This window comes from Podarcis cretensis (assembly GCF_951804945.1).
Source record: "Podarcis cretensis genome assembly, chromosome: 10".
Taxonomy (NCBI): Eukaryota; Metazoa; Chordata; class Lepidosauria; order Squamata; family Lacertidae; genus Podarcis; species Podarcis cretensis.
This window is the reverse complement of record NC_137179.1, coordinates 28,481,891-28,509,591: the sequence shown is the minus strand read 5'-3', so window position 1 is coordinate 28,509,591 and position 27,701 is coordinate 28,481,891. Positions and strand designations below refer to the sequence as shown.

Genomic DNA, 27,701 nt, shown 5'->3' with positions numbered 1-27,701 from the left:
CACCAGCCTCCTCAGAGCACTTGAGGATGGGCTGGTGCATATAAAACAGCTGCCACCTGGAGGCCACTTTAAATTGCTACACCAGGCAAGCCATTCATTTTGCTGCGGCCCATCACTCAGCTCAGGCGATTTCCTTCGCACCAACGCAACCCTTTTTGGTATTTCCTTTCCCCTTTTTTTAACGTTTGCAGTAACACAAAATAAGGTCGACTGTACCCATGTTCTGCTCGAATAGCATGTGAAATAAAACTGAAGTTAAGTAAAAGCTATCTGTGTTTTTATTATTCCTTTGTTTGTGTGGTTCATTAGTCGATTCCCTCCCCTCAATAAGGATTATATCCCATAGTTGAGTGAACCAGGCTTCCATCAAATTTGTGTTTAACAATCTCCCAAAAAAATGTCTAGGATGACTCTTGCAGCTGTCATGAGATGAGTGATAAGATCTTTCTGAATGAGATCCTGTGCTTTTGGTTCATACATAGAGATAACAGGATGTTTGGGGGGTCCAAAGCAGTGGTTTGATTTATGATTCGTTCTGTTTCACGAAATATTTTAGTCCAGAAAAGGTGGGTGCATGGGCAAGTCCACCACAGATGGGTCAATTTATCTAGCTGCTGCTTTTGATATGTTCATGTAAATAAAAAAAAGCTAAGTACAAGAACAGGATGTAATAAAAAGTATAATAGCACTACAACATTACATTTTAAAAATTAATAAACGGTTCGCTTAATATATATCAGCATTTATGTGAGCATAAAGTTCACTTATACATAAAGTAAAAATATTCAATAAATTCACATCCAAAAGTAGCTCCAAAGCTGATGGCAGTGTAATGGTTAGAATGCCAACCTAGGACCTGGGAAACCAGGGTTCATATCCCCGCTTGGGTGACCTTGGGCCAGTCACAGCCTCTCAGCCTAACCTACCTCACAAGGTTGTTGTGGGGATTAAAGGAGGAGGGGGAGAACCATATACGCCACTTTTATCTCCCTAGAGGAAAAGGTGAGCTGTAAATTCAATCAATCAATCAATCAATCAATCCTTAGCAACACCACTCTATGCCCATCATTTATGCCTCAACCTAAAAAGGTCAGAAAGCTCCCTCCCAAGTTTTTTCTAGATGCTGCTCTCTGAGCTAAAGGGTGCAGTCAAGTAGGCAGAAACCACCACCCCCTAATGGTAGCCACAGAGCATCCCCTCACCCTAATAGAGTTACAATTAATATCAGTGGACAATAATTAAAAGGCATGGGTAAATAAAAAAGTCTTGAGCGTAAATCAGAAAAGAGGATACTGTTAGAGCATCTTAGACAGAGATGAATTCTGCATCAAAGCAGCCGCAACACTGAAATCCATGCTACTGGTAGACAGAGGGAAATAACAGGAACATTGTTTGCACAGATTGTGCATGGCAGTGGCAGAAGCGGTAGATGTTGGCATTGTTCATCAGAGATTTGGGCACAGTGAGTGTCTACCTCACTAGACAGCCCTAAAGCCAAACCCTAGAATATCTGCACCAACTATGGGATTGTACATTTGGAGACACATGTATGGGGAGGTTGCTCTGTGTGCGCATAATGTGTTCTCTCAATAATAGCTAGCATGTTCAGAAAACAGTGTTATTGTTTATGATGAAAGCCTGCAGTGGGCCATTACAGAACATTTCTAGAAGAGCTTCTTTTTCCGGTTGCTAGAAAAGTAGGCCATATATTTCACTGCTCTGCATATGAATATATAGAACGTGCATATCTGTACAAAAGAATGTTTGTATTGTACCAGCAAGTATGCTTAAGCAGGTGTGGGTGGAAGCATATTGCGCTCACTTAGTTTGTGTAAATATGATACATACGTGGGTGTTTGGGTAGATATAGATGGCAGCACACACCATCTAAAGCCTTATTATTATTATTATTATTATCATCATCATCATCATCATTATCTTTTAAACCTTCAGTGAAAATGTGTGCTCTGGTACTGGAGGCAAGGTCCACAGCCTTAAAGAATTAAAAAATAAAATGAAAACAATGGAACAAAAGAAAAGTGGAACAAATGTTTTTAAACTGTGGTACATTTCTGCAGGAAATTTTATTTGTGGTTTTGTTTGCTAGTTTTAAAATGGGTGACTGAGTGAGCGACACATGAATATATCAGTGGGGAGCACCCAGCCTTTAATTTATTAACAAAAGACAGAATGTTAATTTAATGTTCACAAAATGGCACAGGCTCAGGAGAGTGATGTCATGGGCATTATCCAGTAGGTGACCATGGCACTTGTATAATCTCCCTCCACTCTGTTAATTATTGCAATGCAAACACTTATTTAGAGGGGCAGGAGAGGAGAATCACATTTTCTCAGCCACAAGCATTGCAGTTTGAATTGCTGCAGAAATGTACCAAGAGGGCTAAGAGTGTCTGCAACAAATGAATAGCGTGTTTATTTGCACACCGAAACCATCTTCGGGAGAGGCCTTTGGAAAGAAAACACAACGGACAGAAAAGGAGCTGTTGCCTGGGTTTCCGATGTTCTCATTTGTTGTTTCTTCTCTTGTATTGTAGGGAATTTTAAAGGTCTGTGTAAGCAAATCGATCACTTCCTCGAGGACACAGAGTATGAAGCCGACACAGCAGAATATTTCCTCCGTAAGTCTGCAGCTACTTTTTCCTTTGAGCTGATTATCATGTGTGCCTGGCGCTGCGTGCCCTTCGTTCTCTGCTGATGACATTTATGCAAAGCTCATTCCCTTAAGGACAGACACGCTGGGTGAGGCAAAATGTGAAAACCAGAGCATTGCACCTCTCAGACTGACTGTGTGTCTGCCTTGAAATGCTCAGCCAAAGATTCCATCTCATGCTTTTTCCGGTTCTCTTGCACACACTGTCCTTGTTTTGTTTTGTTTTGACTAAATAGTAAAATAGATGCAAAATGTTGCCGGGCTTTACATAGCGTTATCAAATAAAACCTACTTTATCCCGGTGGAAAGAAAGCACTTTTTGCTGCTGAAACCTTCCAGCTGCATGCAGAATAAGTCAGTGTCATTAAGCTACTTTGTGGGGTGGCCTGGGATGGGGCTGGTTGGGCAGAAAGCAGGCAGACCAGCAGCAGGTGCAGCCAGAGCCAATGAAAGGCAGAGCTAACTAATTTTAGTTTTGTCCGCAACCTCCTCCCTGTTAAGTTTTACAAAGCAACACTGAGACTGAGGAGGAGGAAACCGAGAACCAGTGTGGGATGTGTGTAGGAAGGTAGGCAGGCAGGGGCTGTTTGAGGGCAGACTGAGGGTGATGGGGCAGTGCCCCATTTGCCCTAATGGACCAACTAGTCTTTTCCCTTTGGGAGTTTCACATGTCCTGTGCATCTTCCGCTTATGGGGACTGCCAGTATCCCAAATGGGGAACATGCATTAAGACTGAGACACCAACAGTCTTGGAAATCAACAAAGAAAGGTGCAGGGACACCAGGCAAGGGAAATTGGAGGGGAATAAGCTCAAAGACTATGCATACACTACTTTTTTAATTTGGGTTCAAAAAAGTACCAGAATTTAAATTGCAAAATGTATGCTTAATTTTGACCATTGTGAATGGCACACATAGAATCATATAATTGTAGAGATAGAATGGACTCTGGTGTATATGCTTAGATTAGATTAGATTAGATTAGATTGGATTGGATTAGATTAGATATTAGATTAGATTAATGATTATAATAACCAGGTTTCCCTGCAGTGAACATGTGGGGGAATATTCTTTCCTAATCACTCCCTTTTTCTTTAATTCAGGGGTGCCCTTTGGAACTGATGGCACCACATTGGTAGTTTTGCCATTTAAATATGGTTTTAAACTATGTGCCCACATTGAGAAAGTCACATGGGAATTGGCTTTAAAGGCAATATTTGTAGTCTTTGGTTTGTCATCTGTGAAACAGGAAACTACCTAAACATAAAACACAGGAAGTTGCCTAATACTAAGCCAGACCATTTGCCCATCTAGCACAGTATTGTCTACACTGACTGTAAGCAGCAATCCAGGGTTTCAGACAGGGGGCATTTCCAACCCTTCTCGGAGATGTCAGAGATAGACCTAGGAAGGTGTACCAACTACTAGGCATGCTGCTGGCATCATGGTGATGTTGCAGATGTTTGAGATTTTCAATGCTTGCACTTTTATTTTCTCCTGGCTATATACTGATGGGGTCTAGATAGACAGTAGCCACCAAGGAAAGGGATATTAGGGGCATAGTAGATAGATAATTGATGGCAACAACACAGAGCCACACTAGATGTTACAAGAGATATGGAGCTGCATTTCTGTCTTTACTTTCTCCTTCTTATGATGAAAAGATCTGCTTTTATCACACTTCTTGCACACCTAGCAAAAGTGCCAGCAAAGCTCTTTTCTGGACTGTTGCACCAATATCTCACCCATTCAGATTGATGTCAGGATATTATTATTGATAATTATTATATTTATTTCCTACCCATCATCACGAGAAAGTCCCATAGTGTATTACAGCAATATAAAATTCATCATTTAAAAAGTTTAAAACAAATTATAATCATGACATATATATATATATATATATATATATATATATATATATATATGAGAGAGAGAACAGCCAGGAAAGAGGTGCCTTCATGCCTTCAAATTGCATATGTCCATGCAATTAAACACACCTTCATAACACACCACAAAGAAGTTGAGTACAGTGCTATGAACAGCAATGACTCTACCCTGCTCTTGTTCAATAAATCAACTTCCTTTTTCTTAAATGATCTTTTTACAATGAGAAAAATGACAGAAAACTATAGTACAATGTGCAAAGTAACAGCCACCTGACAGCAACATCATATAACCGCCACACAAATTCTGTGAAAGCAAATCAGGATATACTGAATATATACTTCATATGGAAGCAGCCCGAGAGCTCATGACTGCCATAAGGATGCATCCCATCCCAAGCTGTGCTGATTCTAAAGCTATTGGCACAGCAAAATGTAAACATATTTTAAAATCATTCTTAAGGTGGCTATCTGGGGAAAGGAGGTAAAAGCACAGTCCATCACTTATCTGAGTAAGGGCAGAACCATGACTAAAGTCAGATAGTTGTTTATTTCCTTGACATCTGATGGGAGAGCGTTCCACAGGGCAAACACCACTACCCAGAAGACCCTAATGAAGTTAATATGGGCTAATGAAGTCATCTAGAACTCCTGTATGTCACCACTTACAGGCCAAACTACACGTTACACTTCGGCCTCATATAATAGCCATGATTGTACATCACAGCAAGTAAAACCATTGCTTAGTGCAAACTTACTGGCTTCCAAGGAAGAGACAATAGCTCTGGTCATTTTAGGTTTGTGGCAGCTAAGCCAAGATTTAGCTTAGCATGTTGTCCAAACCCAAAATTAAGGTTAAGGTTTCTCATCCTTAAATATAATCTATAGCCAAGGTTTAATCTATAGTTACAAGTCTTAGTTAATGAGGAGATACCTTAACCATGATACTGGGTTTGGACAATACACAAATTCAAGCCTTGACTTGCTATCCCACCCTATCCTAATAAAACTCATGGAGGAGCAAAGTGGCTGCCACTCACTGAGAGTCAATACACTCACATAGTCAGGGGAGCCTGGCTTACTGTAGCATTTGAACCAAACCAATGTTAACCTGACTGTCCCTGCAAAACACTTTTGGAAGGTCCAGAGCTCTTGAGAATGAGAGGAACTGGAGGGAATTTCAGAGAGAGCTTTCCCTACTGCTTCTCTCCTTCCTGAGCCTGCTTTGCAATGGAGAAGGGGCCACTGAGCTAACATTATATGCGGCTGCGGTGTAATGTGTAGCTTGGCCCTAAATCAAATCACAAGCACTAACAAGAAGCTCTTAACTAAATAGAACACCAGTGTTTAGAGGCAGTGTATCTCTGGATGCTAACGGTTGAAGAGAAGCAAAAGTGGAAGACCTTCATATTCTCTGTATGAACTTCCCCAAGACCTGGCTTCTGTTGCTAAAAGAATTATGGACTATATGAGTTTATGGTCTGATTGAGCAAGGCAGTTAGCAAGCATGGCTTCTGTGTATGGGGCCCACCTTGTTCTTTGTTCTGAATTATTGGCAAGGCTGGTGTTAGGGAGTTAGCATCCTCATGTACCTTCTGCATTCCAGCAGGGGATCTACAATGGTCCCCCAGAGCAACCTGGGCTTGCTTTTCTATCCCCTTGCTGTCACTGCCTATTCTAACTGCCCTGTCCAAGCAAGTGAGTAGCATCAGGAACTATCTTGGATTAAGTTACAGGGGCAGAGGTTATAGACTTCACAGTTAACACAAGGAGTCTAAATAGCCTTCATATGGATTTTCAAAACTGTGCAAGTAGGTATTCTGGGTCATTTGTTATTGGTGAGGGCTCAGGTAACTACCTAGGTTAGTTACTAAGGTGCTGGGGTACTCATATGTATTCATTTCAGGACACAGTGCAGCTAAGAGTAATCTTATTCCATCTATATTAATATCAACATGCTGCTTTTCAGGCCCTGTAGATGGTGTCAAAGCCATTCACAAGATAATAAAAACAGTCTTGACTCAGAGAATCTTCTCACTGGTGGCAAAGACTGAAGTTGGAGCATGAGATGAGACAGCTGTAGTGGATAGAGTGATGGATTTGGACCAGAAAGATTTGGTTAATCCCCACTCAGCTAGGAAGCTTTGGGGTGGCTTCAGAAAATCCTTATTTCTAACCTGTGAAGATAAAATGGAAGAAATGATAGTCAGAGCTGCTTGGAGAAACTGCAGGATCCAGATGTGATAAATATAGGCATGCATAGCGTTGTCTGCACATGACAAGTACAAGATGCACTTTCAAAGTAGTGTGCTTATGGTGATCCCTGGGGTAACTTGTTGCGCCTCTTGAGTGCTGTGTTACCAGAAAGGACCTTGCTAGAAGCATGCACTTTGAGTACAGTTCTCCATATGTGTCACCAAGCAGATGTTCTGCAGAAAACCATGGAAGGCACTTGTGTATCTGCTCCATCTTGGGGCTTGCTTGCCTACCTGCTTAGTGATCTGATCTCTGCCTCTCAGTGTCCTGTGCCCCCAACCACAGCTATAAGAAGTTGACCCCAGACCCAATGGCACAGCTGCCAAGAGGAGAACTGTTTGCCCTAAACTGGGCCAAACAAAAAGGGATGAGGCCAAGGGTGAGAAATCTATAGCCCTTCAGATGATGCTGAACTACAGTTCCCATCTTCCCAGACCATTGGCCATTCTGGCTGAGGCTGGCAGGAGTTGAAGACCCACAACATCTGAATGGCCACAAGTCCCAAATCTCTGTGTTAGTCAAATCAGTGGCATAGGAATGGGGGTGCGGTAGGTGTGGGCCGCTGTGAGTGTCATCACTGAGGGGGTGACCGCAGGGCTTGGCCTGAAGTGCACCCGAGCCATACATCTGTCCTGGGGTGCGATGCGGTGGCTCAGGCACCTGCAGGCTCCACACTGCCCGAAACAGCAACGTGGGGCTTGCGGACTCTACAGAGGTCCCCCACAGTGTGCTCTGCCCTGGCTTGCCCCGCCCCTGGGTGTAGGCATTTGCACTGCCCTGGGTGCCCGAGCAACTAGCTATGCCACTGAGTCAAATCACTGGGCGCTGTCTCTTGAGAAGTTATCACAAGCTGTGTGCATAGGTAAAGAAGATTTGGGGGGAATGACAAGCTTTCCTGGGGAAAAGTTTGCATCTTTAACAGGACAGGCAGGAAAACTGATCAAGGGCTGCAGTGATGAGAAAAGCGGCACGACTTGCATTTATTTATTACCTTTACATCCCCACTTTCCTACAAGGTGCTCAAGGCAGTGTGCATAATCTCACACTGCCCATTTTTTGCCTCACAACAACTCTGTAAGGTAGGCTATGCTGAGAAGTAGAGACAACCTGCATGCTTCAAAGCTGAGTTGAGATTTGCATCCCAGTCCTAGGTCTGATACTCCAACCACAACTCCACCTTGGCTTTTGGGGGCAGCCTGGATTCAAGTTGTACACGGAATTAGAATGAGGATGCTGGGTTCTTTCTGAAACCATTTATAAGCAAAGCTTATGCTGCCTTGGTCCCACCTTCACCCCTATTAGAGCTGTGGCTGCACCTTCTCAGATCTGCTTTCTAGCAGCAGGGCTCATCCTTGTGCCTTGTCATTTTACAGCCGGAAGCCTGGCTTGTTGTATTGCCAGGGCCCCCGTCGTAGACTTGGGATCAGCACTGGAGCATTAGTGCTGAGCAAGACTGTCAACCTATACAATATTTTATAGTGGTTACCTCTTTAGATGGCCATCAGTCAAGCAAGCTTAAAATCAATGGCATTGTTACAGAACTTCAATCCACTTCCTGGGTTGGAAGGGTGTAGTAGTCAGAATGAGATTGGGCCATTACTTCACCTAGCCTAACATTGTCTGCGCTCAAGGAGATGTTTCCAGCATCATTGCCAGAGGGGAGATGTAGAGGACTGAACACAGGACCTTTTACATACAAAGCATATGGCCTGTCTGTCATCTTTACACACAGAGTTGCTAAAAAGTAGTTATATACCTGACATATATATTCACAGTCCACTTCATACAATGGAGATGTCTGATTACATAGTTTTGGTTTCCAGTTTTTAATCTTTTTGAATGGGGGAAGATCATGTGCCTGCCTTTTAAGGTGGAATAGCAACAGCAATGGTTCATTAGCAAGGTTGGGAACTAGGCAGAAATGTTTTCTTTAAAAAAACCACACACACACACACACACACACACACACACACACACCAAATGCAATCTAGTCTGCTCCTGTGCCTTGAAGAGAGATGTGACATGCAGAACTCAACAGCTGTATGTTTATGTGACAAGGAGCTAAACGTTGCCATCTGCTCATTGTGCCACATCAAAATTGCTGTTGAAGGACAAGTTCAAAAGCTGGAAACCCCACTGGAATATCCTTCCATCCACTCCACCCCTTCATGCTAGAACAGAGGAAACCCAGATAGGAGAACAAGGCATGGAAGACTTTCCCCTATAAATGTTAGAAATTGAAGACCTGCTGATAGGATGGCCGAGTGAAAAAGAGGCCAAGGCTTTCGCACCCTTGGCTGCAGCTGTAGGTAACCTAAGGGTGGGGACAGGTGAAAAAAGGGATGGAGCTCCTGCATCTTTTATAGTTGTGTAGAACAGGAAATTTCAGCAGGTGTAGCTTGCAGAAGCAGGGTCCTTCCCCCCCCCCCCCAAATCTGGCCACCCTATGTAATGCCTATAATTTTTGAACCTTCATCAGAGAATGCCTACATATTTCTATGGAACTATGCAGTCAGTGAACACACTCCCCCTTGCTTCAGAGATCAGTTTCACACATTCATACACATTGCAGGGAGTAAGCTCACAATACAAACACCTAGAGCAAAGAGTTCAATTTTCTCTATCCTTCTAGTGAAAGAAAAGCGTATATGGAGCGGGTGGGCACAAATATTCAGGGCTCCATGACTGAACGTAATTGCAGTGCACCATGCAAATTGAGTATAGTTTGCAATCATGAGGCTTGCTTCTGCATAATATATTCTGAACGGTGGTTCTTTCCCAGGCAGTCAAATAAAACTGGTCCAGAAGAGGCTTTGTCCTGCTGCCACAATTCTCTGTTGTTGCTTTTGTGCTGGACTAATTAGCAATGTATGGGGGGCAGCGGGAGAAGGAAAATTGTGGCACACACCTATGGTATTCTTAAAAGGTCCCTCAGTATGTAGGGCATCCTCTGATGGCAAGCATCTCCTGGCATTTGCTGTCATTCCCCACCGTTAAATCTCATTAGTGTTTTCCTGAAGTCATTAGTGTAGCATACCACCATCTCTGAAACATAGCCAGGAAACTGGGAAAGGCAAGAGATGTTTCTCTAGCCCATCTAATACAGATTTAAAATCTTTTGGATCTGGACAGCATTGCTGCCATGTTTTCCACAGCAGTTAGCTATGTGTTGGCACTAAAATGCATGTATTGTTGCAGTAGTAGTGGTAGTAATATGTAACCTGTAGGGAATATAAAAAAGCTGATCCACTATTTGAGTACCTGTCCCTTTATAAATGAAATACAGTGGTACCTCGGGTTACATACGCTTCAGGTTACATATGCTTCAGGTTATAGACTCCGCTAACCCAGAAACAGTACCTCAGGTTAAGAACTTTGCTTCAGGATGAGAACAGAAATCGTGCTCTGGCGGCACTGCAGCAGCAGGAGGCCCCATTAGCTAAAGTGGTGCTTCAGGTTAAGAACAGTTTCAGGTTAAGAATGGACCTCTGGAACGAATTAAGTACTTAACCCGAGGTACCCTTGTACTTACTTTCCTCCTCCTGCCTTGTATTTGATCTGTGTTTGGGGCATTTACACAACGTTCATATATTCTTAAGCAAAACAGTCAAACACCTGACGAATCAGGAGGAAAAAGAATTGCCTGGCAAAGCAAGTGAAAGGGACCAAATGAAAGGCAAGAGGGAGTACAAATTCCAAAGCTCCCCCAATACAAAGCAGGCACAAAGACTCACATATGGGGATAACCCAGGGTGTTTGTCTATTTCATGCTTTTTCAGTATAATATCCAGAGTGGTACAACTTGATTCAAGTGTGCAAGTAATGCTTTTATTGCAAAACTGTTTAAAAGCCAGCAACTGGTATTCAGAGACTTACTTCCCCCCACAGTGGAGGCAGATCATACCCATCATGGCTAAGAGCAGGTCATTGACAGCATTATCTTCCATGAATTTGTCCAATCCTCTTATAAAGCTATCCAGGCTGGTTACCACCACTACACCTTATAGGAATGAATTCCATACTTCAGGTATGCTCAGGGTGAAGAAGTATTTTCTCACGTCTGCCCCGAATCTTCCAACATTCAACTTCATTGAGTAGCCACGAGTTCGTCTTTGTAAACAAAAAAGTCCCAAATGTGAGATAACCTATCATCACAGGGGAATTGCTTAAGTCAGAGTGACCAAACGTGACAATTTACCTTAGAATCACATAGTCCTCCCAAGAAAGAAAGCTACAGCGGTAACCTTGGGTTACAGACGCTTCAGGTTACAGACACTTCAGGTTACAGACTCTGCTAACCCAGAAATAGTACTTCGGGTTAAGAACTTTGCTTCAGGATGAGAACAGAAATCGTGCGGCGGTGGCATGGTGGCAGTGGGAGGCCCCATCAGCTAAAGTGGTACCTCAGGTTAAGAACAGTTTCAAGAACGGACCACCGGAAGGAATTAAGTTATTAACCCAAAGTACCACTGTACTTGCTTCTAAGAGTTTCCTTTTTTGAAAATGTATCCTGTGAGCTTCTTTACCTCCTTGTATCACAGCACATCACATTGTTGCATCATGGGATATGTTTCTGTAAATTAGCAGTACTAAACAGGGAGTGAGAACCTGGGAAGATTATAGGAGGGCTTAGATGGACCCTAATATAAAATTCTGAAAAGGAGTCAGAAGTAAACTAAACTCTGTGATTAAGATGATGGTGAATACAGTGGTACCTCAGGTTAAGAACTTAATTCATTCCAAAGGTCCGTTCTTAACCTGAGATACCACTTTAGCTAATGGGGGCCTCCCACTGCCACTGCGCCATCACCACACGATTTCTGTTCTCATACTGAAGCAAAGTTCTTAACCTGAGGTACTATTTCTGGGTTAGCGGAGTCTGTAACCTGAAGCGTCTGTAACCTGAAGCGTCTGTAACCCGAGGTGCCACTGTAGGTGGAGCCCCCGCCCCCGTTTACAATTCACACTTCCTTGTGGTCTGGCCATTCTTGTGGAGGTTTTTTATTAAAGATTTTCTTGATTTACAAAAGTGTTTGCAATGTCTCTCTCTCATATTTTGGTCTGGCCATTCTAATCTGCATTATGCTTTTGAGGACTGAACATCTCAGGTTGCTTACACTCCATACATTTAAAACACACACTCATATCCCCAAAAATGCTGGGAATTGTAGTTTGTTAAGAGGAGTTGTAGCTCTGTGAGGAGTAAACTACAGTTTCCAGGATTCAGAGTGTGCTTTAAATGTATGATGTGTACACAGCCTTAGATGCTGCCACACACCTTACATTTTAAGTAGGAAATGTTAGCCCCAGTGTTTTCCATTGCAAGCATGTGAAGTGTGGACACGTGCATGTTCATCTTTAAACACCCATGTGCACACATTGTGGATACATGACCCAATCAGGCTTTTCTCACACATGCACATGCATGAACATATGTCACTTCCACACTTTACATTTTGCTGAAGCTCTGCGTTTCCTAGCCCAGTTGCAATGTATAGAGCCACCCATACGCTATTCTTAACCTGGTGTGTGTGTGTGTGTGTGTGTGTGTGTGTGTGTGACATATATCTGCATGCTACTGCCATCTGCTGGGTGGAATGTGTGAGGATGGGAGTGAATGAGAGAGAGGGTTAATAGGACTGCCTTCGTTTGTGTGCAATTCATATGTGCCTTTTCTAAGTGTGTGTCTGTGTGCATGCACACGCGTGTCAGCAGGGATTTATCTTCTGGCTCTCTTTGGAGACACCTCTGCATCCACTTCTGCAAAATATCTGTGTTTATTTTTGTGGTGCCTCTCTGCTGATTGCAGTTGCCACCTAGATGCTCCAGTACTGCACTGCGTTGGTGGCGGCTTTCTGGCCTGCAGATTTCACTTTCTGTTTGGTGAGAGGGATGTGCCTTTGGGCTTTCTGGGTGCACGAAGGAGCCAGGAGAACGTCTGCTATCAGATGCCATTTAGCTGGTCCCTGGCCCTAAGTTCACTGCTCGTTTCTAATATCCAAGATGTTGACAGTTCATTTGTAACAGCTCTCTTCTTCTGTTGACACTCTGTTTCTCTCTCCTCCTTCTGTCTCCTTATTCCTCCCCTATCACTGGCCTTTCCAATCCCTGTGCTTCTTTGCTCCGTCTTTTTTGTTCATCCTTGGTACAATCCTCCTTCCCCCCTCCCCTCAATCTCTTCACTTTGCTCCTGTTTGCCTTCCCTCTCCTTTTCCCCATCCTTCTCCATGTTTCTTGCATGCATGCTGTTCTGTTTCTCCCCTTCCTCTCCCCACCACCCACCCCTAACCCCTTTCTTTGCTTACAGGGGCTGTAAGGGCCTCTAGTATTTTCCCGATCCTGAGTGTGATTCTGCTTTTCATGGGTGGACTCTGCATTGCAGCCAGCGAGTTCTACAAAACCCGACATAACATCATCCTTAGTGCCGGTATCTTCTTCGTGTCTGCAGGTAAAGGAGGGCTGAGGGTTGACCAGCGTCCTCTGGATCAAAGGACAAAAATCGCAAGCAAGGGAGGGGCTCGAGGTGCTGGGAAGCCGAGAGAGCAGCCACTAGGCAGCTGCCAGTGCAATGGAAGTGCGTTGGGGGGGGGGGGTAGCAGAGAAAGCAAGGAGAAAGGACATGCAAATGTTTGCACAGCTACAGTGACAGAGAATTAACTTAGATGAAAGAAGTCAGAGAGAGGGGAGAGAGAGAGAAGATGCATAACTCTATACTCCAGAAATTTCAACATTTTGGGGTTATCACCTGTTCTAGGCAAGTCCAACGTAGACATGAGGATGGGTTGTATCCACGCTAGTCCTACCCAGAGTAGACCTGTTGACATTAATGGACATGGCTAGCTTAGGTTTGTCCATTTCAATGGGTGTCCTCTGAGCTGAATTTAGTTGGGTACAGCCCCAGATGTTTAAGGTCATGTCTACTCCAATTGCATACTTTTCTCCCTGCCAACTTCACTTCCAGTAATAGATAAAGTTCCAAGTGGGAGCGGGGGGGGGGGGAGAAACGGCAGAAGGTTATACTGTACAATTGCCCCCAAATACAATGATGAAGGGTAGAATGGAAAGGGTGGAATGATGAACAAACAAGCTACAAGCAGGGTCGGGGGAGTGTTCTTAAAATCAGATGCCTCTGCCCTCATTACCTATGTGATTAGAGCATACCCAGGCTTGAACAGATAGGTCTTCCACTATCTCGCCTGGCGTGGCCCTGAGGTTGCAAAACCTCTCAAGCCCAAAGAAGATTTGCTGTCTTGCAAAATTTGCATTCAAAGGTGAAACTAGGTTTGCCTCAAGTAAGTCACCTGCCAGCTGAGGATTACATTTCACACCTGTGATGAAGAGGGTGCTACAGTAGTCTAAAAAAGCGTATGCCATAATAAATTTGTTGGTCTTTAAGATGCCACAGGACTCTCTGCTGGTTTTACTTATAATAGGGCTTCACACATGTCGAAAGTGATATATAAGATCATGGATTTGACTACAAGGCTTATTCTTCACTGTCCATTTGTTTGGCAGAGAAGAAGGGCCAAGACTTATCCTTCACTACTCAGTTGTTCAGCAGAGAAGAACAGCGCATATCTTTTCAGTGGCTGCATAGAAGGATAGGAAAGAGCCCCTCTCAAGACTTCCTCTTTAGCAGCCTCTTAGTAGGGAGGATGTGGGGCAATATAAGCAAGAACAAAATATAATGGTGCTTCTTCATCTTAAATACATTGGAGAAACCAGGTTGTTCCAACGTATGATGGGAAACTTTCATTTCAGCCACAGATTTGCTAAAGACAAGGGTTATCTATCACCAACAGAAAACAAAGAGGACGCAAATAAAAAATGCCAACATATTTTTATTATTTTATGCATTATCTACAAGGCTGAGGAATAAAGAGTAGCTCAGGAAAGTGAAGAAGTTTTGTTTGGCATCTCATGCCTGATTGTGTCACTGAGGTGGTCTGGGCTGTACCATTTCAGCTTCCAGGTGGGGCCTCACATGATCAAATGTTCCTTCATACAAAAGAAAATCCCTCCACATGGAATATTAGAGATCAGAGCATTCTAGTCTAAACATCTATATGCCATGCTAGTTTTCTAAGTACAAATATATATGTGTGTGTATGCACGGAGTAACATTCAGTCATGTGAATCCCCAACTGCAATGGTATGAACCCCCAACTGCATTCAGAAGTGGTACAACCCCAGCAACAGGTTTCCCACCTCAGTGAGAACTAGGCCAAAGAAGAGACAGGACCTTGAATTTCACCTTATGTGAAAGTCATATGGAAACCCAAACCCAGCTTTGCAAACGTTTGAGCAATGATAGCTGCATCTGAAAATACTGCTGTGTATAGGCTTTTCGTCAGTAGCCTGTCCCACTGTTTTGTGGCTTTTACCACTTGCTTCTAATTACTGTATTTGTATGTTGTCCCTAATGGCGTCAAAGCTGTTTACAAAGGAAGTCAAACGCAATCAAATACAGTATATAAGAGAACTAAAGTAATGAATGCAGTATACAAAACATCAGAATCCATAAAATAAAATTCCGCTTGCTCAGTATTTCTGTTCCCTGAATATCCATACCTCCGTTAAACTATATTTGCAGATATTCACCCATAATCAAGAAAGAACACATGCTCCCTCACTCTCAACAGTTATTGAACTCAACAGTTACCTAGTTACATATACAAAAGTCTGCATGACACTGGCAGACTAACGCTATGAGGCTAAAACCAAATATAATCTCAAATAAAGACCTCACACTGTTCACCAAACACTCATTCCCATCCCCTTCAGATGTTTCAGGCTGCAATTCCTATCAGCAACAGCAATCAAGGAGGATGGGAATTGTAGTGCAACAACACCTCAAGGTCACTAGGCTACTCTTGCCATGGGTTTATTGTTTGTGGCTGAGAAGGCAAGCTTTCCCTGAGTCCTCAGCCACCAGTTCCTAGCTCCCACATGAGAAGTGGTCAGACTCCAACCCCTAACTGCCAGCAGCCCCACACTGTCACTCTGGACAGCACCACACATCCCTACATTCAACCAAAGCACACTCATAAGTGTGGGGCTCCTCACCTTCATAGAACCTCAAAACCATGACAGCTCTTTTCAGCTTTCTGGGCAGAACTGGAAAGTCCATTTTCTCTCTCCATTGGTTCTTGCTGACCAGTGATGCTGATATTTGGACCCATGCTTTATACAGCAGGGGGCAGCAGCTTGTGGACTGCTTATGAGCTTCCTGAAGGGTCTGGCTGACCAGTGTTAGAAACAGGGTGCTGGACCAGATGGACCTCTGGTCCAAGCCAGCAAAGATATTATATTACAAGGTCAGTTATTAAAATTGTATGTGACTATTTTGGTGGTGCTCCATAACTGTCCATTCCTCTCTACTTTCACTATTGGCTGTTTCCTATATTAGCATGGGAGTTTTCTTTGGAAACTGGGGTGTGCTGCTTTAGTGCATCTGTTCCCTGCAAAACACAAGGCTTTTGGATGATTGCTCACAGGGTCAAATGAGGGCCATGAATCAGGCGAGGGCCATGGCTTTATCTAGACCTGAATTAAATGCTTCTTTGAAGTGCAGCATGCTGAAAACAGTGCTCTGTTAGGTAGGACACCAAGATTGGAAAATCCAGAAGACTTATCCTGCCTGCCAGTCACAAAAGACAATGTTACACACCTCTTGAAGATGCTCTGAGGCTTGAACATACCCTAGGGGTAGCCATCGTGGTACCCTCCAGATGTTGTTGGACTACAACTCCCATTATCCCTGAACACTGATGGGAGGTGTAATCCAAAACACCTGGAGGGCACCAGATTGGCTACCCCTGGTACACATCATCTGAGTCATTCACTAGGCTAGGTCATTAGACATTGTGGATCAGTTACTACCACAATAGTGGAGTGCTGACTTTCCTAGAGCAAAATCCAGAGAGCGTCCTCATCAGAGACACAATCTAGCATAAAGGAAAGACTGAACCAGCTCTCAGAATAATAATGTTGGAAAGGATCTCAAACATCCAACCAGCTGCTGGTGCAGGAAATGTACTGCTACATCCCTGATGTTCTTGGATGTATCTTGGAGAAAATGCCTTAACATTTAGAGTTAGATGCATATTGAATCAGCCATCTGGACAGATGTGGAATGGCATTATTGTTCACCTCATGTATTCTGCTATATCTTCTCAGAAATATGACTACAAAAAGTATATCATTTTGGAATGGCAGTGTTTTTAGCATGTGGCTGTCAGTGAGGAGCTCAGATCAATAACAATACTCATAATGCCCGTTGTTTCTGGAGCTACAGGAACTCACAACTTATGTGCATTTAACTTGTGTGCATTCAGCTTTATGTGCTTGGGGGGTGATTAAAAAGGGGGCAGGCAGGCAGGAAAAAAGACTTCGGCAATCCCACCCGCCATTGCACCCAATGTATTTTGACTATACACAATTGTGGCTTTATGTGTTATCCCAGGAATGCAACCTCCACGTAAATTTAGAGTCACCTGTACTGTCTGAACCACCATAAAAAGCTTAATTTGCAAATAGGTTGTTGAGGTATCACAAACAAGTTTTTGGCAACAAGGTTGATCCCTTTTATCAGATTCTCCCTGTGAGGATAAGAGGGGTTATGTTAGCTCCTCAGTTAGCCCATTGACTATGAGTACTGTGTAAAATGTGGTTGTGAGATTATTTTTTAAAGAAAGCAACAGCATGACTCTATTGCCCTCTCTAGGGCTGACCCACAATTTTGCAGATGTTTAGCTTCTTTTTAAAAGGGTGTGCATGTGTGGCTCTCTTCCCATCCCCAGAATGCACAAAACTTGCCTTTCTTTTTTTACATGGAAACAGAGTATCATATTGGTTTGGCAGTAGTGTAAATAGTGCTCTGAATGAAAATAAAACCAGGGTTGTTGTTTTTCCTATTGCCTAAAAAGTTTGCAAAATCTCCACTAGGGTTCAGTATACAATTAGGGCCAAATCACTCGGTCATTTTTAAAATAGTGAAGCTACCCAAAGTTGTCCCTTTGGGCATGGCAACTCGTCTTCTAAATTTGCCAATACTGAGAGTGTAGCACCCGTCACACAGCGTATGTGTAAAAAGATTTGTTAACAGGAAGCGGGGCCATCCCGTGGCATCACACGAGGGGCTGACCCTCAAGCATGGGAGTCTCTTGGAGGGGTCGTTAAAAGCCCACATCTGCAAAGGGCACCCTGATTGTGCAGAGTCTGCCTATACCTGTCTGTATATTCATGTTTAGGCATGTACCCCACTAAGAGGTGCTTAACACGGAGGGCCAATGACATGCACAATATCAGGAGAAGGGTCAAAAGTGTGGCCCCTGCTTCCTGTTAATTTCAGACTCACCACACTCTAAAAAGCAATCCAAAAGAAGATTGAGCCAGGAAGTGGTATCATGACCTTGATGTGTTGGGGAGCATTCTAAATATCAGATAAATGCCCCCAACCCCTATATTGTGGAGGCTGCACTTCTGCACAATTGCCATCTTTTTAAAAAAAGGTCACATGAATTGGCCTTGGGGTGGGGTACAGATTTTATATGTTGTTATTATTTTTTATTATTACATTTTTAGACCAACTTTATTTCAAGGCACAAAAGTGGGCATACATGGTTGTCCCCCTTCCCATCACAACTGCTCTGTGAGTTGAGAGACAAGAAGTGGCCCATAGTCACCCATTAAGCTTCATGGCTGAGTGGAGATCTGAACTTTGGTCTCCCAAGTCCATATCTACCAGGGCTCTTCAGCTTATCCTTGACGTACATAGAGGACATGCTAATGGTTTCTTCTCTCTTGCCCTTTGTCCACAGGTCTGAGTAATATAATTGGCATCATTGTGTACATATCAGCCAATGCTGGAGACCCCTCGAAAAGCGACTCAAAGAAGAATAGTTACTCTTATGGTTGGTCCTTCTACTTCGGGGCCCTGTCATTCATTATAGCCGAGATGGTAGGAGTGCTGGCCGTACACATGTTTATTGACCGGCACAAACAGCTGCGTGCCAGTGCTCATGCCACAGACTACCTCCAGTCCTCTGCCATCACCCGCATACCCAGTTACCGCTACCGCTATCAGAGACGCAGTCGCTCCAGTTCCCGTTCCACCGAGCCTTCACACTCCAGGGATGCCTCTCCCGTCGGGATCAAAGGGTTCAACACCCTCCCATCAACGGAGATCTCGATGTATACCCTGACCAGGGACCCCCTGAAGGCTGCCACTACCCCCACCGCCACCTACAATTCAGACAGGGATAACAGCTTCCTCCAGGTTCACAATTGTATCCAGAAAGAAAACAAGGACTCTATCCACACTAACACAGCCAACCGCCGGACCACCCCCGTATGAAGCCGTCGAGAGGGGCTGAAACATGGGGGGGGCTGGGAAGGTGGGAGTGGGACTTGGGTTCAGGATGGGAGGGAGCAGTAGGGGTGGGCAGGGGGAGAAGAGAAAGCAACCATGGGGAAACCTTCCAAAAGCAAAAAATAAAAAAAAATCCAGAAAAAAACCAGAAAACAAACTTAAGTGAAACACCTGAAAAGAAATGACAAAACGTTTAAAAAAAGGGAAAAAGAAAAAAAAACTTCAAAAAAAATCAAGAGAAAGAAATTTAAAAATATAAAAAATAGAAAATAAATTTAAAAGAAAATGCATGATTTCCCATGTACCATTATTTTAACATTTAATAAAAACAGATTTAAAAAAAGGAACCGAGAAATAACAACAAAAAAATTAATTAAAAAACCAAGCGGGAAGAGGAGGCAGCTCTTTGGATTTCTGGGGGGTTTTACTCTTTACTTTTTCAGTTTGTTTTCTTTTCACTTTTAACCCACTGTGGACTTGCAGGTTCATAAGGATCTCCAGGGACAGGTGGTAACAAAACGCAGTGCTTTCAGTGTCCTTGTGGATGCCTTTGTTGCACATGCACTGGAGCCTGCCTAAGCTTACCAAACCCCCCGGAGTGACGAGTGATTCGACATGTTCCTGTGGGTCCACAGGGCTTAACAGTGACCTTCCTGTCCTTGGGGATTTGAGGGTTTAATGCTGATTCACTGATCTCCAGGTCTCAGGAAGCTAAGGCTGATCAGCTCAGCCTCATCAGCCTGTGACTATCCTGGGGGTTAACAGTGACATTGCAAAAACAAAAACAAAAAAAAGCTTCATAAAAAAGTGGCAATTTTTTAATAAAACAGAACCAACTATAAATAAATGTAAATATAATAAGTGGATTTACTTGCAAGAAAGCCAGATAGTATTTTTCTTTTCATTTTTCTTTTCCAGCTTGAAAACTGTGAAAACTAAAATCTTAGGGGTTGAGAGGCTTCTAAAGAGAAAATGGAAACTGAATCCATTTGAAAACAACAAAAACTTTTTAAAAGACACCCAGAACTTGGCCACTTGGTTGGTGTGGGTCGAATTCCCTCACGGGCCATGAGAATGTTGGGCCAGGAAAAAGCGGGGGGGGGGGGGGACATCTCTCCCCACAGAGAAAAGGCTGCTGCTATTGCTGGGGCTGCAACCTCGAACACAGAACAAGGACTAGATGTTAGTTTGGAGACTTCTGCTCATGTTCCCTGACGGGCAGGCAAAACATGCTATCCCCTGAACTCACTCCCAGACAACAGGCAAAATGGCTGCTGCTTGTCTCCCATTGTCAGTTTCATTTACACTGCTAGCTTTCCTGGTGCGTGGATAGCTCTCGCCGGATTCATTCAATGCCCCTCTCATGAACACCTGACACACCGAATCAAGACACAGTCCCCATGCCAAGTACATAACTGCAGAAAAGTTATTCCCTGACTTCATTCTGTTGTCAGTGCCAGCTGGCTGTAGGGCCCAGCCAGTCAAAAGCTGTAGGCTTAGCCTGCCTTACGCAGAGACACCCGCCTGTAGGGTTGCCGTAATCAAATATGGGACAGCTTGGCCTCCGGACCTCTAAGAGAAGGTGCCGTTTTCCCCAGCCACCATTGCAGCAGCAGTGATGGGAGAGAAAACCGCAACTGCTCAGATTCTGCTGCTGCTATGTTACATAAAGTCAGACGGGCCAAGTTGTCCCATGTGGGAGCTGGCAGCTTTGCAAGTCTCAATTGAAAGGGAGAGAGGCAGGATTCCTGAGGCTCAGCCTCTTTTTGGGGACCCATTTTACCCTCTTTCTCCCCAGTCTAACCCCTTCCTCTCACCAAAGACGCCTATGGCAGAGAGAAAAGGTCGTCTTGAGATCTCTGCCACAGGAAGTCTGCCAGAAGGATTATGGGGTAGGAGTCTTTGGGGGAAGCGATGATACAGAAGAGCAAGGGGGCTGCATAAAGGGTTGGGGGGGGGCCATGAGCCTTGTCTTTTTTGGGCCCAGCATTTCCCTCAAAGGTCTATAGGTCCCGTCCCCCCTGCACCTGCTGTTGGTTATGGCCATAAAGAGTCACTGCAAAACTCTACCACAGACCCACAGGAAGGGGCTCCTGTGCCTTTAACAGCCAAGTCATAAGGAGGCGGTTGGCATGTCCTGTCCCCCCCCCCCCCCAACACTGTGGCACTTCTTATATGTCTCTCTTGTATATGCTTCTTAGCACACGTCAGAGGAAGGGATACATTTTAGAGTTCCAGAGATAAGCCTCCCATCTCGACTTTGCTGACAGGCCTAGAATACCCACAATCCATCTTTCCCCCTTGCTCACCCCAGTAGTTCCCATCCACATTCATTCTGGAGTGAAGGCATAAATCCTGTAAGGCAGTTGAGAGGCTGGGTCTTCCTGGTGACATGCCCAATTCTACTTCCTCGCTGCTTGGCCGCTTAAAGCTTACATTCTTGATTCCACTGCATCTGCCCCTAGTTTACATCTGTGAAAAGCAAGCATATACATAGCACACTCCCTCCCTAACCTACACCCACACCCACACACCCCATCACAGACACCCAAATCACCATTGTGTACATGAGGGCCATTCATTTTTCCACTGAAGGGAAACGGTGTGCTACCGCTTTTACTTCAGTTCCCTTTTTAACACTGTTAATGGCAGATGGGGAGAGCAGGATCCCAACAAAGGGAGCAAGGCAGACAGTGCTTACAACTATGGCGTTGAATTAGCTTTGAGGTACAGATCTGGCTTGGGCCAAAAAAAGAGAGATGGAGTGAGCTCTCCATGGTCCTAAGAGGCCAGAGCCCTTCGCATTACCTTGAAGGAACAGGATTTGGGGCTGAGGGTTTTGCTGAGTGGGGTCCAGCCATTCCTCTTGGCACCTTTAGGCTCTCGCCTGACTCTTCCTGTTCAAACAAGTGCTGCTCCAATTCAGAGAGTCTTCACTCCCCCAGCTGCTGAGCTCCTGCTGGAACTGAAATGGGGTCCGAAAAAGCAGCCTGCACTACCCACCCAACTAGTGCTGCCTTCCCCTATTTTTCTTCTCTTTGAGAGGAGAGGTGAGTCCTTTTCCAGGACAGGGTTGCGTAGGGAAGCAGCAGGTGGGGCGCTGAGCCAGTGACAGAATGCATTCTCCCCAAGACTCAGCAGAACAGTCCCTCATGGCTGAAGGGCCTAGATACAGCTTGACCGACATTATTTATCCGTATGGAACACCCCATTTTATAGTGAATGTCTAGAACTCCTGCTTAATCCCAAGCCTCAGCCTGCAAACCTGTAACAATGAAAAGGGCAGAAGGGGGTAAAATGAGCCAATACCCAAAGCCCTGGAAATGTGTTTTTTAAAAAACTGGTTTTGTGTTCTCCAGCATATGCAGAGGGTGGTATTTTGGTTGAAATCCCAAAGCTGCTTTCGAGAACTTGATTCCTGAAGAGTTCTCTAGCATTTCTGATTGAATAAAAGATGAATGAGAAATTGTGCGTGTGTGAATGAGTGTGCGAGTGTGCATGAGTGAGTGTGAGAGAGAAACAAGTAAGAAAGAGGGAGGAAAGGAGAGGGAGGACTAGGACTGGTGAGGAATTTTTTTTTCCAAGGATACTGCTTATGTTCAGCTCAAACCAGTTCAAGAAACAAACCTCCATTTTCTTTATTTTGTGTTTTTTTTCAGACTGTTAAACAGAAAAATTTTAAAAAGAAGAAAATTACAAAAAAAAAAATCCTGGTACATGAAATAAAGATTTTATATATATATCACTTGGTCCTTGTTTATGTGGGTATGTTTGGTGGCTTGGAGCAATGGATTTTCTTTTTTCTTCATGGAGAAATCCCTGAGGAAAGACAGTGCAAACAGAAGTGAATGGAAGCCATTTTGTCTTGGCTGAAGACCTGAAAAACAGCAGTCCAGTTTTGCTCTTAATCTAAAGAACCGAGGATGGAAGATGTAGAAGCAAGAAAAATGAAGAGTGTAGGGAGAATGGGGCATTACTGTTTTCTGTCTGAAGTAAACATAATTCACTGGACTTCCTTGGTCTTCTCTGGCAGACAGGAGTATTATGGATATTTTTAGATTTCCACTAAAATATCCAGTTTTCACAATATAGTGTTTGATTGTTTAGAGGAATATTGTTGTTAAAGCATCTGTTCTGCATGGGCCCTGAACCTGAGGTGGTCAGTATTGCCCCTTTATGTCCCTGTTCCATTAATGCCTCAGGAAAATTTCTGCTGTTATTATATATAATTATTTTATAACCTTTTTCTTCTGCTTGCCCTCACTTGAACTGTGGTTTACTGAGGCTGAGAAAGAAGTTGAGAAGAGCCCACAAAATGAACCAAGCCTCCCAAATTTAAAATTGAATTGCTTCTGTTATATAACAGCTTCTATCCCACCTTATTTACAAATGTTTCTAGATAGCTTAGGTTAAGAGGACATAATAAATCACCTCAATACTAGTATTTTTAATAATGATGATGATAAAAGCAGTAGTAGCACACAACGTAAAATCAATAATCAAAACACAGAGCCAGTTAAAAACAACAACTCACAAACCAGAGGAACAAATATATGTACAATGTTCAACTCAGATGCCATTCAAACTCTGAAAGAGCATATTATAGTACCAGGAACACCTGCTTAGGTTATTCCATAATTTAGGTGCCACCATTGAGAATGCCCTCTGTCCAGAAGCCACCCACATAACCTAAGAAAGATGGGGCACCTGGAGGAAGATCTCTAATGGAGAGTTTAATTCTAATTAGATGCAATCCTTCAGATATCCCATTTGGCTAGATTATACTGACAGACGTATACCCGAAAGAGATACTCCTCAGATTATATGCTAGTTGTCAAGATCTCAGGGATCTAAGTTTTCATACAGATATGCCATAAAGTAGCATACATTGGTAAAGTATACTACACTGTGGCATACATTGAGTTTATTTATTTATTTCCAGGAATATCTTAGCAGGGCAAATTGGGACCCCTGCCAGACCAAATTTGGCCTTGCAGACCAGAATTTTCTGCCCCTGCTTTACAAAATGCATCAACAACACATTTGACAGTTTGCTTGCTTGCAGTCTTCGTTAGGAAATCTAGCTACAGTTTTTCAGCAGAAGACCTTCAGTATCATCCCCCAGAGACTGAAGGAGGTAAGTGTGAAGTGGGCAGGATTGGACTTGGAATAAGGAGACTTGGAGTCAACATGTGACTCAGGGCTAGACAAAACATGAGGGGAGTTCACCGTAACTTTAAGTATGTTTGCTCCCATTGTGCAAAGGGGAGGTTGTGATTTCAAGTTCAAAGGGGTTGCTGAATCTTTCCCCTGACTTCTGACTTCTATTTCATCTGGAGTTTGTTCTACAAAGTCATTCCCCCCCCCCCAAGCTGGGCATTGATCATAGGATGTGAGCCTGAGTGGGAGAAAAGCAAGAGGAAAAGTGGTGGGTGCTTCTTTTGCACTTTAAATAGCAGCCCTCAGGTATACACCTGTGTTGTTGAAGCAGACACATTTAAAGGCAGGAATCTGCTGCTATTGTGTAATTTGACTCAAGGACAGCTTCACGTTTGTGAGGGCTTTTTGTGGATTACCCTCTGGAGATATTCCTCCTATTTCAGGGTTTATTTGGCAGTGGTGGTGGGCTGGTGGACCACTGCAGCAGCACTATGAACAGTGCCAGGCAGCTGAGTCTGAGGAGCCATTGAAATTTCCCACAATGCCTCTGAGCAACACACAGTTGGGTGGCACTGTGGGAAACTGAAATGGCAGGTGATGCCCAACTACCTGGTGCAAAGGGGGAAAGGAAATTTCAGTGGGTCGTCCTGGAGCACTAGGGGCCCAACGAATGCCCAAGGGTGCCATGAACTGACACCAGGCCTGATTTGGCCATCAGGCAGGAAGCTTGCTGGGTGACCTTGGGCCAGTCGGCTTCTCTCAGCCTAATCTACCTCACAGTGTTGTGGGCATAAAAAGCCAGAAAACACAGAAAGTAACACCGCGGAGCTCCTTGGATGATGAGTGTGACCAATTGGTCACACAAATGTGACCAATAAAGCCATTGTGCATTTGTGTTTATTTCTTAAAATCTCATTATTTAAATTGTAACTGGTTTTTATCTTTTTACCAAGATGAAGCTAGATTAGATTTACTCCTCCTTCAGTTTTTCATCTGATCTCTTATTTGAGGAGATGGATCTTTTAATATCACAAACAGTATTAAACTTGGAAATAATTACCAGTGCCTGGTGGCTAGAATCAGTATAAAAGCAATGGTGAATGTAAATTTTCCTAATGTGGTTTCTAGGATAGACTACGAATATGTTGTTTAGCTAAGATTCTACACTGAAGAAATATCAAGGGCTTCCTAGCTGGGGGTGGCATTAATCAGACATTCTCATTAAATTCAGTGGAAGTTATGCTCAGGTAAGTATGCAGCATGAATATGTTCTTACGGAAACATTTAATTGACTAATTGAACCAATCAATTGATTAAAAATCATAAAAACTACAAAAAAGACTCCTGTTTGATCAGGCACCATTCCATCCATCCATGCATTTATTCAGATAGCAATATGAATATGCTGCTTTTTTGTCAATGAGCTCAAGGACTGTGGCCCAATAGCAGAACACACACTCTCCTCGGCATATCCTGGTAGATTAGGAAAAGACTCCTGTCTGAAATTTTGGAGAGCTGTTGCCTATCAGTGTAGAAGACAATACAGAGCTAGTTGAATTGATGGTCTCACTCAGTATAAGATAGCACCCTGTGTTTACAATGGAAAACAATGACATATAAATCTAATTTGCATGATATGAAAGAGATGGAGAGAGAAGAGGAAAATGTGAAAATTCCAGGCACTATTTCTAAACAGTTTTAGAAGCGGCCTCTCTGCTCAAGACTCAGTCCAGGGCCCCATTCAGAAGAATGAGCAGAAGGGCTCATCAAATGTGGCAGCGCTGTTTTGCCACATTTTAGAATTAGAAAAGTTACGTGCATTATCATATAAAGAAGCAAATACACCGCAATTAGACCCAAAGTCTAGAATTACCAACTGCACCACTGAGTTGGCTCATTAGCTGACACCGGTCACCTCTATGCAGCTGCAAGACTGCAATTGTGTCCCATAGGACTAAACACCATCAAAATGAGCAGGCAAAATTCACAGTTCTGATTGGCTGAAGTTACAGTGGTATCTCAGGTTACATACGATTCAGGTTACATACGCTTCAGGTTACAGACTCCGCTAACCCAGAAATAGTGCTTCAGGTTAAGAACTTTGCTTCAGGATGAGAATAGAAATCGTGCTCCAGCGGCGCGGTGGCAGCAGGAGGCCCCATTAGCTAAAGTGGTGCTTCAGGTTAAGAACAGTTTCAGGTTATGTACGGACCTCCAGAACGAATTAAGTACTTAACCCGAGGTACCACTGTACTGTCTCTAAGCAGGTGACAGGCCAACTTTTTATGCATGACAGCTTCTAAAAAGAAATGAAATATCATTCCATACATCTCAGGGTCAGCAGCAAGTGCCAGAGACAGGGCAACTAGATCCCTCTAGCTGTTACTGGAGTACAACTCCTATAATCACTGACCATTGGCAGTGGCAGCTGGAGTCCAGTGACATCTGGAGGTTTGCAGATACCCCACCATTCACATACATGCATCTGCAAGCAAAAAAAAATCCGAGATACAGAGGCATATTCTCATTACTGATGCTCCAGGTAATCATGTATAAGTACCATAAAAACTAGCAGTAGAAATCCAGTGGCTAGAGTGGTTTATTGGAGAATATATTGTTTACTATCTGTCTTGCTTTCAACTCAGCACACATTTTGTGGTCCAAGCTATTCTGGCATCACACGCTACTCAAATGACCATTTTGCTTGGATGTATTATTTCCACCCACTTCTCTGCCTGTGGATACACAAAAGGAGCTTGCACAATTAAGAACAATAAGACATCAAAATAGAAATAGCAAACAATCATCATAAACTGATCTGTAGTAAATGTAACTTGAAAAAAGAGAGATTGCACATACAGTACTGTACTTTTGTAAACCAAGAAATCTTTAATAAAATATTTTTTTTCTTTAAAAAATCATAAACACAAACAGCTTTAAAACTTTTCATGGAGGCAAATCAAGCAAAAACCCTCATCAGGTTATTAAAATGGTAACGCTTGTACGAAACAATAATAGGGAGAAGTGAAACGACCAATGAATATCAGAGAACTGAGAAGATAAAGCACTTAAGGCAGAGATGGAGAACCTGTGGCCAACCAGATGTTGTTGAACTACAACTCCCTTCCGCCTTGGACCCTGGCCATTAGCCATGCTGGCTGGGGCTGACAGCAGCTCAAGTGCAACATCTGGAGGGTAACGGGCTTCCCACACTTTCCAGAGAGAAAGGAGAAAACATGATTAGTATTATTTAAAAATAAATAAATAAATAAATAAATAAATAAATAAATAAATAAATAAATGTAGACCGGGGTGCGGGGTGGGTGGGTGGGTGCACACACTTCCCATTAGCACTA

At 43.5% G+C, this 27,701-nt stretch overlaps 1 protein-coding gene across 2 annotated transcripts in view; it reads left to right on the top strand.

Moving 5' to 3' along the window:
- The window catches only part of CACNG2 (calcium voltage-gated channel auxiliary subunit gamma 2), a 131,874-nt gene extending 110,607 nt beyond the window's left edge, over nt 1-21,267 (top strand). The window contains exons 2-4 of one of the 2 annotated variants that reach the window (XM_079993010.1): nt 2,556-2,639; nt 13,120-13,260; nt 18,635-21,267. In XM_079993010.1, coding sequence (XP_079849136.1) covers nt 2,556-2,639; nt 13,120-13,260; nt 18,635-19,170 — 761 coding nt within the window. In that variant the 3' untranslated portion in view covers nt 19,171-21,267. The remainder of the gene's footprint in view (nt 1-2,555; nt 2,640-13,119; nt 13,261-18,634) is intronic. The other variant, XM_079993011.1, reaches the window with a different exon arrangement.
- Nucleotides 21,268-27,701: the final 6,434 nt, after the last annotated feature.